At 34.9% G+C, this 19,268-nt stretch overlaps 2 protein-coding genes across 2 annotated transcripts; one reads left to right on the forward strand and one right to left on the reverse strand.

Annotated features, from left to right (window-relative positions):
* Positions 1-299: 299 nt before the first annotated feature.
* LOC114041502 (olfactory receptor 5AL1-like) lies at positions 300-1,241 on the forward strand. Its single transcript, XM_027859962.1, has one exon. The coding sequence runs from the start codon at positions 300-302 to the stop codon at positions 1,239-1,241; it is 942 nt and encodes a 313-aa protein (XP_027715763.1).
* Positions 1,242-14,392: 13,151 nt separating this feature from the next.
* On the reverse strand, positions 14,393-15,352 carry LOC114041463 (olfactory receptor 1038). The gene has a single exon (XM_027859921.1). The coding sequence runs from the start codon at positions 15,350-15,352 to the stop codon at positions 14,393-14,395; it is 960 nt and encodes a 319-aa protein (XP_027715722.1).
* Positions 15,353-19,268: the final 3,916 nt, after the last annotated feature.

Consider the following 19,268-nt stretch of genomic DNA (forward strand, 5'->3'; position numbering starts at 1 on the left):
TATATATACATTCTCTCTCCTCTTCCTCCCTCCCTTTCTCTAATCCTCTCTTTCTTTTTTTCTTCCCTTTCTTTTCTTTCTTTCCTTCTGCAGGTGACTTGAAAAGATACCTGATTGAAATGTCCACAAGGAGTAAGTTGCCCAGGGTTGAAATGCAGAGTATAGCTCTTAGTTCAGGTAAAGGACATTATCATGTGTACCAGAAAGTGAGAGATGATTAGCAGGCATATCCTGATATCTCCTGAACTCTAACAGAAACCAAGATAACTCAGCATACTCTTGCTCTACTGAGTCATTCTATGGCTAAAAGCAATCACTCAATATTGACTGAGTTCATTCTTGTAGGTCTCACAGATAATACAGAGCTCCAGCCTTTCCTCTTGGGTATCTTTCTAATGATTTATGTGATCAGTGCTGTGGGAAACCTAGGCTTGATTGTCTTAATCCAGATCAGTCCTCAACTTCACACCCCTATGTACTTTTTCCTCAGTCATCTGGCTTTCGTTGACTTCTGCTACACTTCCTCTATCACCCCAAACATGCTGGTGAACTTCATGCAAAAGGTTAAAAGGATATCCTTCATTGGATGTGCCACTCAGATGTGCACTTTCATTACATTTGTAGTTTGTGAGGTCTTCCTCCTCTCAATCATGGCCTATGACCGCTATGTGGCCATCTGCAATCCCCTACTCTATAAAGTAGTCATGTCTCAAAAAGCTTGTATCCCAATGGTTGCAAGCACTTATACTTATGGCTTGTGTGTTGGAATTCTACAGACCATTGTTACATTCCACTTATCCTTTTGTGCCTCTAATGTAATTAATCACTTTTATTGTGATGATGTTCCTTTGGTTGCCTTGGCCTGTTCTGATACTTACATCCAAGAGCTACTGATATTTATCTTTGCTGGTGTCAACACACTTCTTTCTCTGCTGATTGTCCTTGTCTCTTTTCTATTCATCTTCCTTACCATCCTGAGGATCAATTCTGCTAAAGGGAAACAGAAGGCATTCTCAACCTGTGCTTCTCATATGGTCTCCCTCATCATGCTTTATGGAACAGTAATCTTCACTTATCTGAAACCCAAATCAAACCATTCCTTGGATACTGATAAGGTAGCCTCTGTGTTCTACACAGTAATGATCCCTATGTTGAACCCCCTCATCTATAGTCTTAGTAACAAGGAGGTGAAAAGAGCCCTACAAAAAGTTTTGGGGAAAGTGTGTTCCAAGATAAAATAGATTATACTTATATTAACAAATACATTATATTAGGACATGTATAAATCAAGTCAATCTATTTGTTTTAATAAGCCTTCTAAGATCAAGGCACTTTGCCACATACAAAAAACATCAAATGAATAATAATCAATATTTAATGTCCTAATAAATCATTAACTAATTTAGATAAGTGAAGGATAGTTGAAGAATTTTCACTGTTTACATTGAGGTTCTTAATTTGGAATTAAGGGAGGAAAAGTGCTACCATTTTATAGCTGAGGGAAGTTCCAAAGTTTCAATGACCAACCCAAGGCTATGTATCTAAAAGCAAATAGGGGTGGGCTTTAGAAGCTAAGCTTTTGGAGCTACTATGAACCTTAAGGCATAGAATGTTAGAGCCAGACAAGACCTTAGAGATCATCGAATCCAGGGATTCTAAATGTGAGGTTCATAGAATAAATTTTAAGGGCTCTTAGATTTTTTTAAAATATATTTTAAAAAATATAGGTTATGAAAATCTTATGTATTTTATTTTATACCTTTAAAACATTATTCTGTTCTATCAAAAACCATCAGCAAGCATTATATGTAATGGGGATAAGCTAGAAACATTTCCATTAAGGTCGGGGGTGAAACTAGGATGTCCATTATCATCACTGTTATTCAATACAGTGCTAAAAATGTTAGCTGTAGCAATTAGAGAAGAAAAAGAAATTGACAGAAGTAGAATAGGCAAAGAAGAAACAAAACTATCACTTTTTGCAGATGATATAATGGAGTACTTAGAGAATCCTAGAGAATCAAGTAAAAAATACTTGAAATAATAAACAAATTTAGCAAAGTTGCAGGATATAAAATAAATCCACATAAATCATCAGCATTTCTATATATTACTAACAAAGTCCAGCAGTGAGATATAGAAAGAGAAATTCCATTTAAAATTACTGCAGACATTATAAAATATTTAGGAGTCTACCTGCCAAAACAAAACCAGGAACTATATGAACACAATTACAAAATACTTTTCACACAAAATCAGATCTAAATAATTGAAAAAAAAATCGGTTGCTCATGGGTAGGGCGAGCTAATATAATAAAAATGACAATTCTTCCTAAATTAATTTAGTTATTCAGTGCCATACCAATCAAACTATCAAAATAGTTTATAGAATTAGGAAAAACAAACAGTAACAAAATTCATCTGGAAGAACAAAAAGTCCAGAATATCAAGGGAAATAATGAAAAGAAGGGAAAAAGAAGGTGGCCTAGCTATACCAGATCTTAAATTGCATTATAAAGGAGCAATCATCAAAACTACTTGGTAGTGGCTAAGAAAAAAAGTGGTGGATCGGTGGAACAGTTTAGCTATGCAAGACAAAAGAACCAATGACTATACTAATCTACTATTTGATAGAGCCAAAGACTCTAGCTTCTGGGATAAGAAATCACTATTTAATAAAAACTGCTAGGAAAACTGGGAAATTGTATGGCAGAACCTGGCTATAGACCAACATCTTACACTCTGTACCAAGATAAAGAAAAAATGGATACATGATTTAGATATATAGACTGATACTCTAAGCAAACTACAAGAGCAAGGAGGAGTTTACCTTTCAGATCTAGGGAGAAGGGAGGAATTTATGAACAAACAAGTGATAGAGAATATTATGAAATGCAAAAGTATAATTTTAATTACATTAAATTGAAAAATTTCTGCACAAACAAAGCCAATGCAACCAAGATTAGGAAGGAAGAAGAAAACTGGGAAAGATTTTTCACAACCAGTGTCTCTGATAAAGTCAAATTTATAAGAATACAAGTCTTTCCCCAGTTGATAAATGGTCAAAGGATATGAACAGGCAATTTTAAGAGGAAGAAGCTGAAGCTATCTATAGTCATATAAAAATATTCTAAATCACCATTGTTTAGAATGGATAATTTTGATTACATTAAATTGAAAAGTTTTTGCAAAGTTAATGCAATCAAGATTAGAGGGCAAATAGAAAATTGGGAAAGAATTTCTACAACCAATGTCTCTGATAAGGGCCTCATTTCTAAAATATATAGCGAATTAAGTCAAATTTATAAGAATATAAGTCATTTCCCAGTTTATAAATGGTCAAAGGATATGAGTAGGAAGTTTTCAGATGAAGAAATTAAAGCCTTCTGTAGTAATAGTCTAGTCATAGTCTCAGCAAAGCAAGGATTTAAGACATCTCCAAAACTCTCATGAAGGAAAATGCTATCCACATACAAAAAAAGAGCTATGAAGTTTCAATGCAAACTTTTTCTTTCTTTTATTTTTTTTGCTATTTTTTGCTATTTTTTTTTGCTATTTGCTATTTTTTCTTCTGTTTTGTTTTCTCTTTCTTGTGGTTACTCCTTTTGGTTTGCTATTTGCTATTTTTTCTTCTGTTTCATTTTCTCTTTCTTGTGGTTTCTCCTTTTGGTTCTAAATCTTCCTGACAACATCACTAATGTGAAAATAGGTTTAATAGGAATGTATATGTATAGCCTATATGAGATTTTGCACCATCTTGGGGAGGGAGATGGAAGGGGATGAGAAACATTTAAAACTCAAAAGCTTGTGGAAGTGATTATTGATGAATAAAAATAAATTAATTAATAAAGAATTAAAAAAAAGACTTAGATGAACTGATGTATAGTGAAATAAGCAGAACCAGAACATTGTAACACAGAACCCAGTAACAGCCACCTTTTGTGATGACTGACTTTGGTAGACATGACTCTTCACAGCAATGCAAAAATCTAGGACACCTCCAAAAGGCTCAGGATGGAAATTGCTATCCACATCCAGAGAAAGATCTATGAAGTCTGAATGCAGATGGAAGCTTACTATTTGTTCTCCTTTCCCTGGTGGTTTTGTTTTATTGCTTCATTTTCATGGTTCCTCCCATTAGTTTTAATTGTTCTTTACATCACAACTCATGGGAAAATATGCTTAATATGGATGTATAAATAGAGCATATATCAAATTGCACACCATCTTGAGTGGGGTTGGGAGAGTAGTGGGAGGGGAAGAAAATTTAAAACTCAAAGTCTTATGGAATGAATGTTGAAAACTAAAAATAAATTAATTTTCAAGGAAAAAAACATTATTGTGAGAAGTGGTTCAGCAGAACAAAGATAAATTATTTCTTGTCACATCATAATTGACCTTTGTTCTGTTTTCCTTGATGCAACCAATCATGTTGTCCCCACCCCCAAGATGGTGTCTAGACTGCAACCAATCACATTGTCTTCTCCACCTACCCAATTCTGTTCTTTGTTCTGTACTTCCCTAAAAGTTATGAGAAGTGTCTTCGGACCCATAGCAATATCTTCCCTTTGCTGGGGAAACTAAAAACCAATTTATTGATAAATTAGAACTTTAACAATAAATTTAACAAACAAACTGCCTCAGTTTACCTTAATTACAGTTGTAATACAATTCTACATAGTGTCATTCCCATGATGAACTCTGTCATCTCCCCATCCTGAGGAACAAGGAGGTGAAAAATGCCTTGCAGAAAGTTGTAAGGAAAGTGAGTTCCACAATACTATATACTTCATAGCATTCTGGACTTTTAAGCAAGAGATGAGGGTTTAAATCTTGGTTTAGACACAAACTCAGTGATTATAGTAACACATTTTTTAACTCTCAGAACCTCATTTCCCTCATTTTTAAATTGGAAGTATTAATATTTTCACTACACACTTCACAGGGTTGTTATAAGGAGGGTGCTATACAAATGCCATCACTGCATGAATTTATTACAAATGAAGAAATTGTTCAATTTAATAATGCATCCTTAGATTCAATAAATATTTGTTCAATTTTTATAATGAAGGCACAATGCTACATATTAGTGATACAAATATATTTTAACCTCAAAATTTCATGTTCAATCGTAAACATTAGAGGAAGTTGAAATGTTCTTCTGATTAGAAAGTTATCTTCAAGTCAATGAGCATTTCTTAAGCTCCTACTATGTGTCATGTACTGTGCTAAGGGCTAGAGGTACAAGAAAGGCAAAAATTCTCAGCAAAAACAATCCCTGTTCTCAAGGAGCTCATACTTTAATGGAGAATATGATATGTAAGTGACTATATACAAACAATATCCATCCATCTCTTATCTGTATGTATGTGTCTATGTGTGTCAATACCTATATATCTATAAAGGATAAGTTGAAAATATTTATAGAAGAAAGGCACTAACATTAATCTTATCGTAGAAGGTTAGATATTTATTTAGACTTGAAGGAAGCCAAAGATGCCAGGAGACGGAGAGGAGGAGGGAGAGGATTTCCATCATTGGGGTACCTCCAAGAGAAATTCACAGGAGACATGGCCATGCACCAGGGATCATCTGTAGATTATCAAGCAAGTTGAGAAGAATTTCACTTGAGAGAATTTGAGCAAGTGTTACATTCCAGCATTTCTTGGAGGAATAAACATAGCACTGAGCTGGGGCAGGGGAAGGAGATATTGAGGAAAACCATGATTTTTATAGGAAATTGGAGCTAAATACACAGACTAAGATAGATACTGGGAGAAAAAGAGATTTGCTTTCTTCCCAACTTCCCCTCCTGGCGCCTGTCTATCCACAGACACTATAATATAACCTGCTGTTTTGTTACCCAAACATTTCCAGTAACCTCAACCATAAAGAAGCCAAGAGCTAACTGGAGATAGATATAAGTGAAAAGTTAGGCAACAAAGCCTCTTCCTAAATGCTAGGCATTTTCTTAACTGGAGGCTTGGAGTGGTTATTTCAACTTTAAACATATCATCTACAATCAACTCCCTGAAGTCAAAGAGGAGCATACCATGTAAGCCTTGGGTATCATTATATTTCTCCCCTAGACTTACAAGTGCTAATTATTATAACAGAATATTACACATATATAAATGATATTGAGAGAGAGAGAGAAGAGACAAGATGAGACGAGACAAGGAGGGGAGGGAAGGGGAGGGGAGGAGAGGAGAGAAGAGAGAATCAAGGTGATCAGTGTCAAGAAAGCTTCCAAAAAAATGCTGCCTGAGCTGAGCCTTGAAGACAAGGAATTTAGAGATTTAGAATACATTTTTGGTATTGGGGTAGGTACCTCTTATGCAAATGTGGAAGATGGAATGACAACATTTATAAGAATAAGAATCATTCCCTACTTGATAATGATTAAAAAAGGAGAACTAGCAACTCTCAAGGGAAGATATCCAAGTTATTTGTTTCTCTAAGACAGTAAATAATTAGGGAAATATAAATTAAAACAACCTTAATTTCATACCTCACACTCATCAGTTTGGTCAAGTGGTTAGAAAATGATACATTTTCAAGGTGCTATGAGAAAATGGACAGGGCAATTTATTGTTAATAGAGTAGTGGATTGATACAGATATTCTGTATTCCCCTAAAGTCACTGAACCCAAAACATATTATAACCCAGCAATAACCCTGACAGGCATAAAACATCCCCACCCCTACCTCCCAAAAAAATGTCAAATAAAGAAAAAAAAAAGGTAACCAAATATTTATAACATCTCTTTTGTGGGGGAAAAACAACTGGGTTTGTGGCACAGTGGATAGAACACTGGCCCTAAAGTCAGGAAGACCTGAGGTCTGATCCGGCCTCAGACCAATCACTTGACACTTACTAGCTGTGTGACTTTGGGCAAGTCACTTAACCCCAATTGCCTAAAAAGAAAAAAAAGGAGAAAAAAACAAACAAACCAACAACAACAAGAAAAACCAACAACTGGAAACTGATGGATTGTCCATATGATAAATTTTGAATAGCTGAGCAAATCATGGTATATGTTATTTTAATTTTAAAATTTCATATATATATATATATATATATCCCCAATTATCTATTAAAACAATTTTTATGTTTAAAAAAAAGTTTTGAGTTCCAAATTCTATTTCCCTTTTCCACCTTTCTTCACCTCCTCCCTCCTTGAGAGGGTAAGCAGTTATAGGTTGTACATGTGCAATCATTTAAAACATTTCCACATTAATCATGTTGTACAAGAAGGCTAAAATAAAGGGAAAAAAGTGAAAGAAAATGAAAAAAAATAACATGCTTCAGTCTGTATTCAAACAATATCAGTTCTTTCTCTGGAGGTGGATAGTATGCTTCATCCTTAGTTCTTGGGGATAGTCTTGTATCATTGTATTGCTGAGAATAGTTGTCATTCATAATTGTTCATTTAACAATTTTGCTGTTACTACATACAACATTTTCTTGGTTCTGGTTCACTTTGTATCAGTTCATGTAATTATTTCCAGGATTTCTGAAATCATCCTTCTTGTCCTTTCTCATAGCATAATAATATTCCATCTCAATCATATGCCACAGCTTGTTTAGTGTTTCCCCAAATGGTGGGCATCCCTTTGATTTCCAATTCTTAGTCATATGGTATATGATTTAATGGAATATTATTGTGTCATTAGAAATGAAAAGGTAGGGGTTCTCATTAAAACCTAGAATGACTTGGATATATTGAAGCAGAATGGTTTGTGGTGACAGGAGAACAAATTTGTAAGTTCATTGCTTTTAATATATGTTTATTTATTTTGTTAACTATTTCCCACTAACATGTAAATACATTTCATTCAGTTTTTATAAATTTTGAGTTTCAAATTCTATTTACTTCCTGCCTCTCAACCCTCATTGAGAAGACAATTAATATAGATTACACATGTGAAATCATGCAAAACATTTCTTTATTAACCACATTGCAATAGAAAATAGACATGAAAGCAATAAAAAAAGGAAAATATGCTTCAATATGAACTCAGAATTGATAAGTTCTCTATCTGAAGATGGATAGCATTTTCCATCATGCATTTTTTGGAATTGTCTTAGACCATTGTCTTGATTAGAGTATCTAAGTCTTTCACAATTGATCATCTTTACAATATTGCTATTACTATGTACCGTGTTCTGTTTACTTCACTTTACATCAGTTCAGATAAGTCTTCCCAGTTTTGTTTTGTTTTGGTTTTTTTTGCAAACATCCTGCTCATCATTTCTTACAGAACAAGAGTATTCCATCACCATCATATGATACAACTTGTTTAGCCATTCCACAATTGAAGGGCATCCCTTCAATTTTCGATTATTTGCCACCAGCAAAAGAGTGGCCATAAATATTTTTTTTGTACAAATACGTCCTTTTCCCTTTTCTTTTATGTCTTTGGGATACAGACCTAGTAGTGGTATTGCTGGATCAAAGGATATGAACCGTTTTATATGCCTCTGGGTGTAGTTCCACATTATTCTCCAGAATGATTGGAGTAGTTAAAAAATCGACCAATGATACATTAGTATCCTATTTTTTTCTACATCCTTTCCGATATTTGTCATTTTCCTTTTCTGTAATGCTAACTAATCTGATAGGTATGAAGTAGACCTCAGGGTTGTTTTGATTTTTATTTCTTTAATCAGTAGTGATTTAGAATATTTTATAGGACTATTGATAGCTTTTGTTTTTTCTTCTGAAAACTGTCTATTCATATCTTTTGACCACTTATCAACTGGGTAATTGCTCTTATCTTTTAAAAATTTGGCTCAATTCCCTACATATTTGGGAGATAAGACCTATATCAGAGAAACTTGTTGCAAAATGTTTTGTTTGGTCAAAAACTTTTTCCTGTCCCAATAATCTGACAGGTACATTTCTTTATGCTTCCCTAATTTACTTATGATATCCCCGTTTATGTCTAACTTGTTTATTCATTTTGACCTTAGTGGTACATGGTGTGAAATGTTGGTCTATGACTAGTTTCTTCCAAACTGCTTTCTAGTTTTCTCAGAAATTTTTGTCAAATGGTTAGTTCTTACACTAAAAACTTTGACAATATTTAATACGAGATTATTACGATCATTTACTACAGTTCATTATATATCTAATCTAGTCCACTGATTCAGAATTCTATATCTTAACCAGTACCATATTGTTCTGAAGATTATTGATCTGTAATACAATTTGAAATCTAATGCTTCTAAGCCACATTCCATCATACATTTTTTCACTGACTCTCTTGATATTATTGACCTTTTTTCTTTCAAATAATTTTGTTATTAATTTTCTTAGCTCTATAAAATAATTCCTTGGTACTTTGATTAGCATGGTGATGAATAACTAAATTAACTTAGGTAGAAATATTATTTTTATTATATTGATTTAGTCTACTCATAAATGATTAATATTTCTTAAATTGTTTAGATGTCTTTAATACTGTGAAAAGTGATATACAATTGTCTTCATATATTCCCTGGGTTTGTCTTGGAAGGTGGACTACCAAGTATTTTATAATGTCTGCAGTTGTTTTAAATGGCACTCTTCTTTCTATCTCTTGTTGTTGGGTTTTGTAGGTATGTTATAGGAATTTTTATTGAGTTTTTCTCTAATTTACATATTTTTTGAGGTGTTGCTTGAAGTTGTTTTTTTTATTTCATTGGCTTCTTCCTAGTTTGTGTCTTGATCTTAGTTGTCACCCTAGCAAATTTTTATGGTAAGGTTCTTTTTTTGTTGTTGTTGTTTGATAAATTTTGATACTATTTCTTGACTTTTAGCTTTATGTTAAAGCTGGAATCTGGACCTTGTAGTCAAGGGGCACTGTCCCAAACTTCACAATTTTCATGCTGCTGTTTTTAGAGCAAGTTATGGTGTTCTGTGAGTTTTTAGTGCTTCTAACATGGTATGATTCAAGGAGAAGTATGGCCACTTCTCTCCTCACTTGTGCTCTGGTCTTTACCAAGGAAGAGACTTTGCTTTCCTGAAAACTCAAGTGCTAGTGCTCCTTTTTGCATTGAAAGTGAAAGTAGGGGCCCTGCTCCCTTGTGAAAAAGTGCAAGTAGTATTTTTACACCTGGCATTGTGACCATTGCCCATGTTCACCTCTGGCCGTAAGTGCTAGTGTCCCTCTTCACCCTTGAACTGCATATAGACAATACAAGATGTCTGCACCCAGTGATAGAAAAGAGTCCCCTGTAATCTCTTTCTAACCAGTTAGACAATCCCTTTACCATCTTTAGGCTGAGTATCCCCTGAAATTGCTGATGCTTTTGTTGTTGCTGCTACCTCTAAAGCCTGCTGCTGGTGCTGCTTCATGATGCTCTAGGTCATCCCCCTATCTCAGTGTCAGAGATATCTACTGCCAGCCTAAGTTGTCTTGGGCTGGTAAAAATAAACAAAACCAAAAAAAAAAACCAAAACAAAACCAAAAAAAACAAAAACAAAAACAAAACTCTCATACTTCTGCCACTTTGGATTTCAATTTGAGAAGTTATTTTAATGTTGTTTTGAGCTGAATATTGTCATAATTCAGCAAAGTTGTTGCTTGTACTCCACCATCTGGTGTTGACATACCTTTAAGGTTCACCTGTATTATTAGCATTTTCTTCATCACTTTCTTAAGTGTAGACAATCAACAAAGCAACATTTCAAGTCCTGATTAGTTGAATTTCCAAATCCCAAGCATAAATGCTCACATTGAAAATTTAACAATAGGCTCTGAGGAGCAGGTTTGAGTTGATTCCATCATGCCCCTGCTTCTAACTGCTAGTCTGTAATTCTATGAACTACAGTGTAATGGATAAAGTTATGTCTTTAGGTTAATTTGTAGAAATGCACTGGAGCACATTCCAACCTATAGTAAGAACAGATTATTACATTTTCAATGTGATCATTTATACTGCAGAAATTGGAAAGCTTGATTTATTGTTTTCTTGATTATCTAGACTTAAGAAACATTAATAATACAAATTATGCATAAAGTGTGTGTGTGCATACTTTTTTTCCTGAGAGAACCAGTTATTAATCATTTACCAGCACACCCTGTATTTTTCCATCAACATTGCTTCAGTTTACCACAAGCACAGCAGAAATTTCATGGAACGAAATCATCATCAAACCAGAGGATTGGGTATTATAGACTGTGAATAATAAATGGCATTTATACAGCACTTTAAGGCTTTCAAGGTGCTTTAAAACCACTATCTCATTTGAGCACCCTAAATGCTCTTAGTCCCAGATATTTAGCACCCAATGCTTCTTAGTTACAGAAAGTTGAGTTGAAAATGATAAAAAAGAAATAAAGCCACTCAACCAATCCCCAGAAATAATCCAGAATATTCAAAAATACTTCATTTGGAGGCACAGAAGTCATTTGTTCCTTGTAATTGAAAATGCATATAAATATTTAAGAAGAATAATAATTTTGGAAGCTTCCCTTATTCAGTATTCAGACTGTTTCAGAAGTCTTAATGCCACTCTAGTCTAGATTTTAAGGCTACAAGGCAAAGTACTAGAAGATTAGAAAAGCCATTTGGAAAACTGTATATGCTTAACTGTCTTGAAGGCTAGCTGACCTCCAGGAAAATTTTTGGTTATACATACACACATACACACATATGTACATACATACATACATACATCCTATATGTATACATATGCACATGCTATATATAATACATAATATGGAACATATATGTAATACATATTGAATATATTGTATCTGTATATGCACACACATACCTATACATATATGCATACAGGTATATACATACATACATGTATGTGTGTATATATGTGTATGTATGCATATGCATATATACATACAAACATGCATACACACACAAGGAATGTCTTGAATATATATTCAAATGACATTCTTTGCTTAAACTTGGAGGAGGGTAGAGATAGTTTGAGTGAGAATAACACTTAAGAAAAATGAAGGAATTCATTGTTCTTTGATATTGATATTTCTTGGGTTTCTGTGTAATTTTGCATAATTTGAACAGAAATATATCACTAATAATTCAAATTATTTGTTTGTGGTTGCTTTAAAAATTGAAGGAGACAGTCCAGTGCAATATAAAACATAACAAGAGATGACTTAAGAAATCTTATTCCTTCTTGAATTTCTACTACTAACTGTAGATTTGATCAAGAATCTTAACCTCAAGTCTTCATTTTTCTCATTTGTAAAAGGATAATGTTAGATTGGATGAACTTGATGGACCTTTACAGAGCTAAACTTTCATGATTCTATCTATATACATCATTTAAATAATTGAATGAAAAATATACTATTCCATCTTTCAGGTAACCATACCAGCTATTCAGAAGACCAGCTATTCATACCTATATCATAACCAAGCCCCATTATTCACCTGGCATTAAAATGCCTCATTATTAGTGAAGTTTATAGATGACAATTGAAATTGTCATGAAGATCCCAGTTCAAAATAATGATAGTCTACCCAGAATTAGAAATTCACTCAATTTCAGAGTTGAAATTGAATACACATTGCTACTTAGTCTAACTCATGCTTGAAAGGGAATCTTCAATAAAGCATATTCAAAACATCTTTTATATTTTGGCATATCCAACTTCCCTTGAAGACCTCCAATGGAGGGGAACTCTCCACTCCCTGAGGAAGCTAATTTCCATTTTGAACATCTCTAATTTTTAGATAATTGTTGCTATTTATCCTGATTGCAAGCCTAAATTTTCTTCCTTATCATTTTGTCCATTACTCCTGGTTTTCTCTGAGATTTCTCTTCTCCCTGGTAAGTATTCCCAGTTTCTTTCATTGCTTCTTAAATGGTATGGATCCAAGGCCTTTCACTATTGTACGCTCTGGTAACCCTTGTGTGGATGCTCTGTAGCTTACTGATGACCTTAAACTATGGCCCCTGAAACTGAACACACACACACACACACACACACACACACAAACACACATACATATATATATATATATATATGGATATCTATTGATTAATCTGTATATTTATATCTGTATCTGCCTATAATATGTGTGCATTCGTGTGTATATGTACACTTTTATAAGTGGAAGGTAACCTCAGAAAGAAGGAATGAAAAATGGGGATAGACAATGTTATCTCATAATAAAAATATTTCCATTAAACTTTTCCCCAGCTATCTTGGAAAAAACACACCTCTAGACACAATTAAAGTTGATACATTGTATGGCTGATTCATTTTAAACCAAAAACCATTACAAAAATAGTATAGACACAAATGAAACCTCAAAGCTCATACATGATTGATGATTCACAGGTTCTCAAATCATCCTGTGACTGAAAAGATTAACATGGACAGCAAACTTTATAAAAATGTCTTCCAAGACAGAAGGAGTTTGACCTCATGTAATCTTATCAATAAAATAATAAATATTCATGAAATTTGATCTCTTGTCTATTATGTGGAGTTAATAATGGTTTTATTTTTTATTCATTGCCTGTGGCATACTTCAAAAGCATTTTCACTTTCATTGTCTCATTTGTTCCTCACAAAAAATTTCCTGGGTTGGTGGGGCACTTTTTCATAAAGTGGATCTGATTATAGCCAAGGATATCAGCCTTTTCGTAGTAGACTCTGGCTCACTGAAAAGCAATCATTCTTTGATGTGGCGATTCTGAGCAGTATCAAGTGTGCTTTCATTCCTGCCTTATCAGGTCATAGAAGCAATCTGAGTTTTTTAAAGGAGTGTCAGTGTTAGAATAACCTCCATCAGTTTCTCCAAAGCTAGAGTCGCATCAAGAATTGGTTATATGACTACAGTTGGCATTTTCTGTATTTGAAATTCATCCTAGTTCACTTCCTTCAGGCTCACGGGGATCACAGATCTACATTTGAGCCTGAAACCTCTCCCAAGACCAATTGTTTTGACCTCCATTTTACAGGTGAGGAAACAGAGGTCTAAGGAGGTTAAGGGACTTGTCTAGGTCAGGCCAATTAAAACCATTAAAGGTAGGATTGCTACTTGATTTTCTAATTACACAGTCTGCTCTTTTGACTATACCACCATGTGTCTTACAGACTGATGACATTCTTTTATCCATAACAGCTCTTTAAGACTCTCTGTTAAGTTGTAAAGGAGGGAATATTCATAACAGTACCATGGCTTCTTGTAGTATTGAAATGGAAAGTAATAGGGGTAACATTTTGAGGCCAGGAATGTCCTGTCATCTCTGACATCTTGTAACCTTTTGCAAAGACCAGGCCTACCCCTTCTCAAGACAGAGTCTTGATGTGATAAAGATTCAGTGAATGAGTGACAAAAACCTTATTAAAAGCAATGTAAGTACAAGGGAATCTTGTTCTCTCAACTGCTTTTCAAACATCCTCTTCACTTTCTGGACTGAAGCATTTTTAATGTTTCATGTCCTTGGGCTTGAGCCTTCTTCAGGGCCTCTTTCACCTCTTTGTTCCTTAAACTGTAGATTAGAGGGTTCAACATGGGAATGACCACTGTGTAAAAAACTGATGCCATTTTGTCTGTGTCTAGGGAGTGACTCGACTTGGGCTGTAGGTACATAAAGATCAATGTGCCATAGAAAATGGTGACAGCCACCATATGGGATCCACAGGTGGAGAAAGCTTTGAGTCTGCCCTCTGTGGAACGGATACGCAAGATGGCAGCAATTATGAAAATATAGGAAATGAGGACAATCGTTGAAGAACAAATCATGTTGAACCCAGCAAAGGCAAAAGTCAACATCTCTTTTGTGTGGGTGCTTGAGCAGGCCAGGGCCAAGAGGGGAAGATCATCACAATAAAAATGATTGATGACATTGGGGCCACAGTAAGATAATCGGAATGTGACAATGGTATGGAACAATGCAACCAAAAAACTGTAAATATATGGAACAGCAACTAACTGAATGCAGACTTTCTGAGACATAATGAGTGAGTAAAGCAATGGATTACAGATAGCTACATAACGGTCATAGGCCATGGATGCTAAAAGGAAACATTCTGTGATCATAAATGTCAGAAAACATCCTAGCTGGGTTGCACAAGCATTGAATGAAATGGTATTTTTCTCCACTACAAAATTTACTACCATCTTGGGTGTGATGGCTGAGGAATAGCAGAAATCAACAAAAGCTAAATGACTAAGGAAAAAGTACATAGGTGTATGAAGTCGAGAGTCAATTCTGATTAATATAATTAGGCCAAGGTTCCCTACCACTGTGACTATGTAGATGGCTGAGAAAAGTATAAAGAGTGGTGCCTGGAGCTCTGCACTATCTGTGATACCTCTGAGAATAAATTCAGTCACTTGCGTGAAGTTGAATTTTGCCATTTATTCTGTGAGTTTAATCTGTGGGAAAAGAAAAATATAAATGCCACATAAATAATGGGGGTACCTCTGGAGATGGAGAAGTACTGTTCCCTGGCCATCCAATGTTTTACTGGATGAAAAGAATAATAGTGATTTGGTGGAAAGAGTTCTGGACTTGAAGTCAGAACTGGATTTACCTTCTGCCTCTGATGTTCACTAACTGTGTAACTTTGAGTATGTTTCCTCACGTCTCTAGGATTAAAATGAAGTGGTTGAGTCAGATGATCTCAACAATGTCTTCTGGCTTTTATATTTTCTAATTCTGTGACTTAGACTCTGGTTAGAATCCTTTCAGTAGTTTGAATGGATCTTTTATTAAAAACCAACTTTAGTTCTTGCCTACCTGAGAAAAGGAATAGGCATGCCATGATCCATAGAGAATTACTCTTGAAGTCTGGAAGATCTGTATCAAATCCTGCGTTTGATACATGCTGTCTGCTTGATCCTGAGCAAGTTATTTAAACTCTCAGTGTTCCAGGAACAGTTCAAAATGCTAGGTTTTGGAGAAGATGACAATCTTCTTTGGGAGAGGCAGTTCCCTCACGTATGGAGTTCTCATGAAATGACAGGTTCAATCTCCTGACTGGGAAAGTACTAATGTATCTGAGCTGTTTTTTTAATAGATTTGAAATTAGTGATTTTTTTTTCCTTCATTCAGCAACTTAAGCACCATAAATTGTCCACTATATACCAAGCACTGGACTGAATATGTTAAAGAACATAAAGAGACCATGATTCTGGCTTGAATAAATGAGGTATTTAAAGCCCTTTGTAAACATTAAAGGTCTACTAAAAGAATTATTCATCATCATTATCATCATCATCATTATCACTAACAACCTAATTAAAACTTGGAGGGGATGGAAAGGATAAGCTTTTATTAAGCATCTTCTATATGCTGGCTAGACGCTGTGCTAAATGCTTTACAAATATTATCTCATGATCCTCACAACAAATGTGTGAAGTAGATACTGTTATTATCACTATATCATCCCCAAATTGAGGGAGATAGACTTTAAGTCACTTGTCCAGGGTCACATAGCTAGCAAATACTGAGGCTGGATTTGAACTCAGGTCTTCCCGACTTAAGGACCAGTGATCTCTACACTGCGTGACGTAGCTGACTATCAGGAAGGATGTGTAATGAACAAAAGCAATCAATAAACCACAAACATTTATTTAGTGTGTACTATGTGTCAGCCACTCTTAGATATTATGTTGCAGATACAGAGAAAAGTATAAAATAGCCCCTGACCTTAAGTAGATTATGTTCTCTCATAAAAAACAACAGGAAAACATATAAGTGAATATGAAATACAAGCAAACACAATTTCAGGAGACTAGCAGTTGGGGAAATCAGGAAAACCTTCCTGAAAGAAGTGGCAATGGAATTGAGTTTGAAGGACTATGGAAATTCTAAGAGGTGGAGGTGGGGAGGTCCACTGACTTGGGAGTCAAGAGAGTTTTGATTCTGGCATGGGCCCTACATTTATCTTTGTAAACTTGGGCAAATTACTTAACTTCTATCTTTCTCATATTCCACATTAAAAATTTGGGATGAAAAAATTGTGGAGTTAGTAGTAAGACTTCCTTATACTTCTTTCCACTTAATTTTCTAGGAGTGTCATTACCATGCTATCAATGTACACAGAAACCTTACAATAAAAGCAACATATTAATAAGTATAAGCAATATGTTTATGTATATATGCAGGTATGTATATACGTGTACATCCATACATATCTGGAGAGAGACAGAGACAGAGAGAGACAGAGAGACAAAGACAGAGACAGAGACAGAGACGGAGAGAAAGAGACAGAGACAGAGACAGAGAGAGACAGACAAAGAGAGAGAAAGAGAATTGAATTTGAGGAGACAATGTGTAATAACAATTAGAAAGATCAGGGAAGACTTCACATAGGACAGAGCATGTCAACTAGACCTTTAAGGAAACTAAGGATTAAAATAGGAAGAGATGAAGAGAGACAGTATTCCCATCCTATGGAACAGGTTGTGCAAAAGCACAGCTTGTGTGAGAAAGAGATGGAATGCCAAAGTCAGAGATAGACTCTAGGCCAGTTTGGCTAGAAAGTAGAGTATATGAAACAAGATAATATTCGTTAACTCTGGATAAATTATCAATAGTATCAGAACTGTGAAATCTAATAATCTTTTCTCAATTCTTATCCTCTTGCACATTCCTGCCATACCTGACCTCATCTGTAGTGAGGAAGTTCTCTGGAAAGCAGAAAAAAAAACTGGAGAAATGGATAGTTAATATTATCAACTCTATCACTGTTGGCCACCCTCTCCCCTCTGGTTTTTCATGACTATTGTCTCTCTTGATTCTCCTTTTACCTTTCTGACTACCACTTCTTATGATCTATTTTTGAGTTTACATTGAAATCAAGACAAAAATTGACTGTGAGTATACCACAAGTTCTGTCCAGGGTCCTTTTTTACTTTTTTTTTCCTCTATGCACTGTAACTTGGTGATTTCATCAAATACCATAAAATGGAAGTAAAATGTCTATACACCTCACCTCCTAGATCTATATATTGAGCCTTACTTGCTATACTGAGGTCTAGTCTAATATCACTAATGGCATATTGGGCATTTCAAACTAGATGTCCTGGAAACATAATTTCAAACTCAAATGAAAATCAAGCCCTAATGCCTTTTCTCCTAATATCACACATTTTCCATATGTCACTATTATAGGAAAAGCACCAACCTCCTTGGTCACCCCAAGCTCATAACCTTATTGTCATCCTTTACTCTTCAATCTAATTCACCCCATATATCAAACATGTTCCTAAATCTTGGCATTTATTTGTTCCCATGATCTCTTGGATATGTCCCCTTCTCTCTACTGAGGCAGCTACTACTTTAATTCACTTCCTTTTGATTACTCTGGGCTCAGGTCATTCATATTCAGAGACTCTAAGAACTCATCTTTTTCTCTTTTTTTTTTTCCTAGAGTCATTTTATCTTGCCCAGATTAAATATCCATTCTATTCACATGTCCCCCAAGTGTGATAAGAGAATAATCTATATGGGCAGGATATAGATGCTAGACTTACCCCGTCTGTCTAACCTGCCTGCTAGAAGTCAGATTTTTCTGTCTCTGCACAAGATTATTCATGAAAATTTAACTTATTTATTGCCTTTCATATCCCTTTGGGCCCAAATATGAAATCCCACATAGATTTAAAAATAATGATCATTCTCAAGGGAAGAAAAAAACATATCTTTTAATTGCATCTGCATACTTTAAAATCACTAAGGAACAGAAGTCTCCCACCCATTCTCAATGGTTTCTAATTCCAATTAATCAATGTCTTAGAAATGGTGTTGTGAAAAGAGTACTGGGTGATAAGTCAAGAGGCCTGGGTCATCCTTCTCACTGTGCCTTTAATAGTATGTGTGGCTTTAGGCAGGCTTCTATCTCTTTTGGCTTCATCCTTCAAATAATGGCAATTCCTCTTTCTTTCCTCATTCACAAAACCATTTTGAGGATTAAATGAGATTACTACCAAAAGTGTAATGATTAATGTATCTGTCATTGACCCTCACTTATTAGTAAATTAGAGGAGTTGATCAGTCAACAAGCTCATATTAAGGGTTTATTTATGCTCTAGTCACTTGGCTAGAACCTTAGGATACAAAGAAAAAGTTTAAGAAGGGCTTACATTCTACAGGGAAACTTACATTCTATAGGGAAAACACATTGATATTCGAAATATATACAAAGTAAATAGAGGGAAATTTGTGGGAAGAGGCCCTTGTAGCTAAAGGGATGATGGTGGTGAGAGGAGATTAGGATAAATCTCATGTGAGAGGTGGTTCTTAATTAAGATTTGATTTCAAAATGAA

The sequence above is a fragment of the Vombatus ursinus genome, unplaced genomic scaffold (assembly GCF_900497805.2).
Source record: "Vombatus ursinus unplaced genomic scaffold, bare-nosed wombat genome assembly UNPS02014174.1, whole genome shotgun sequence".
Classification (NCBI taxonomy): domain Eukaryota; kingdom Metazoa; phylum Chordata; class Mammalia; order Diprotodontia; family Vombatidae; genus Vombatus; species Vombatus ursinus.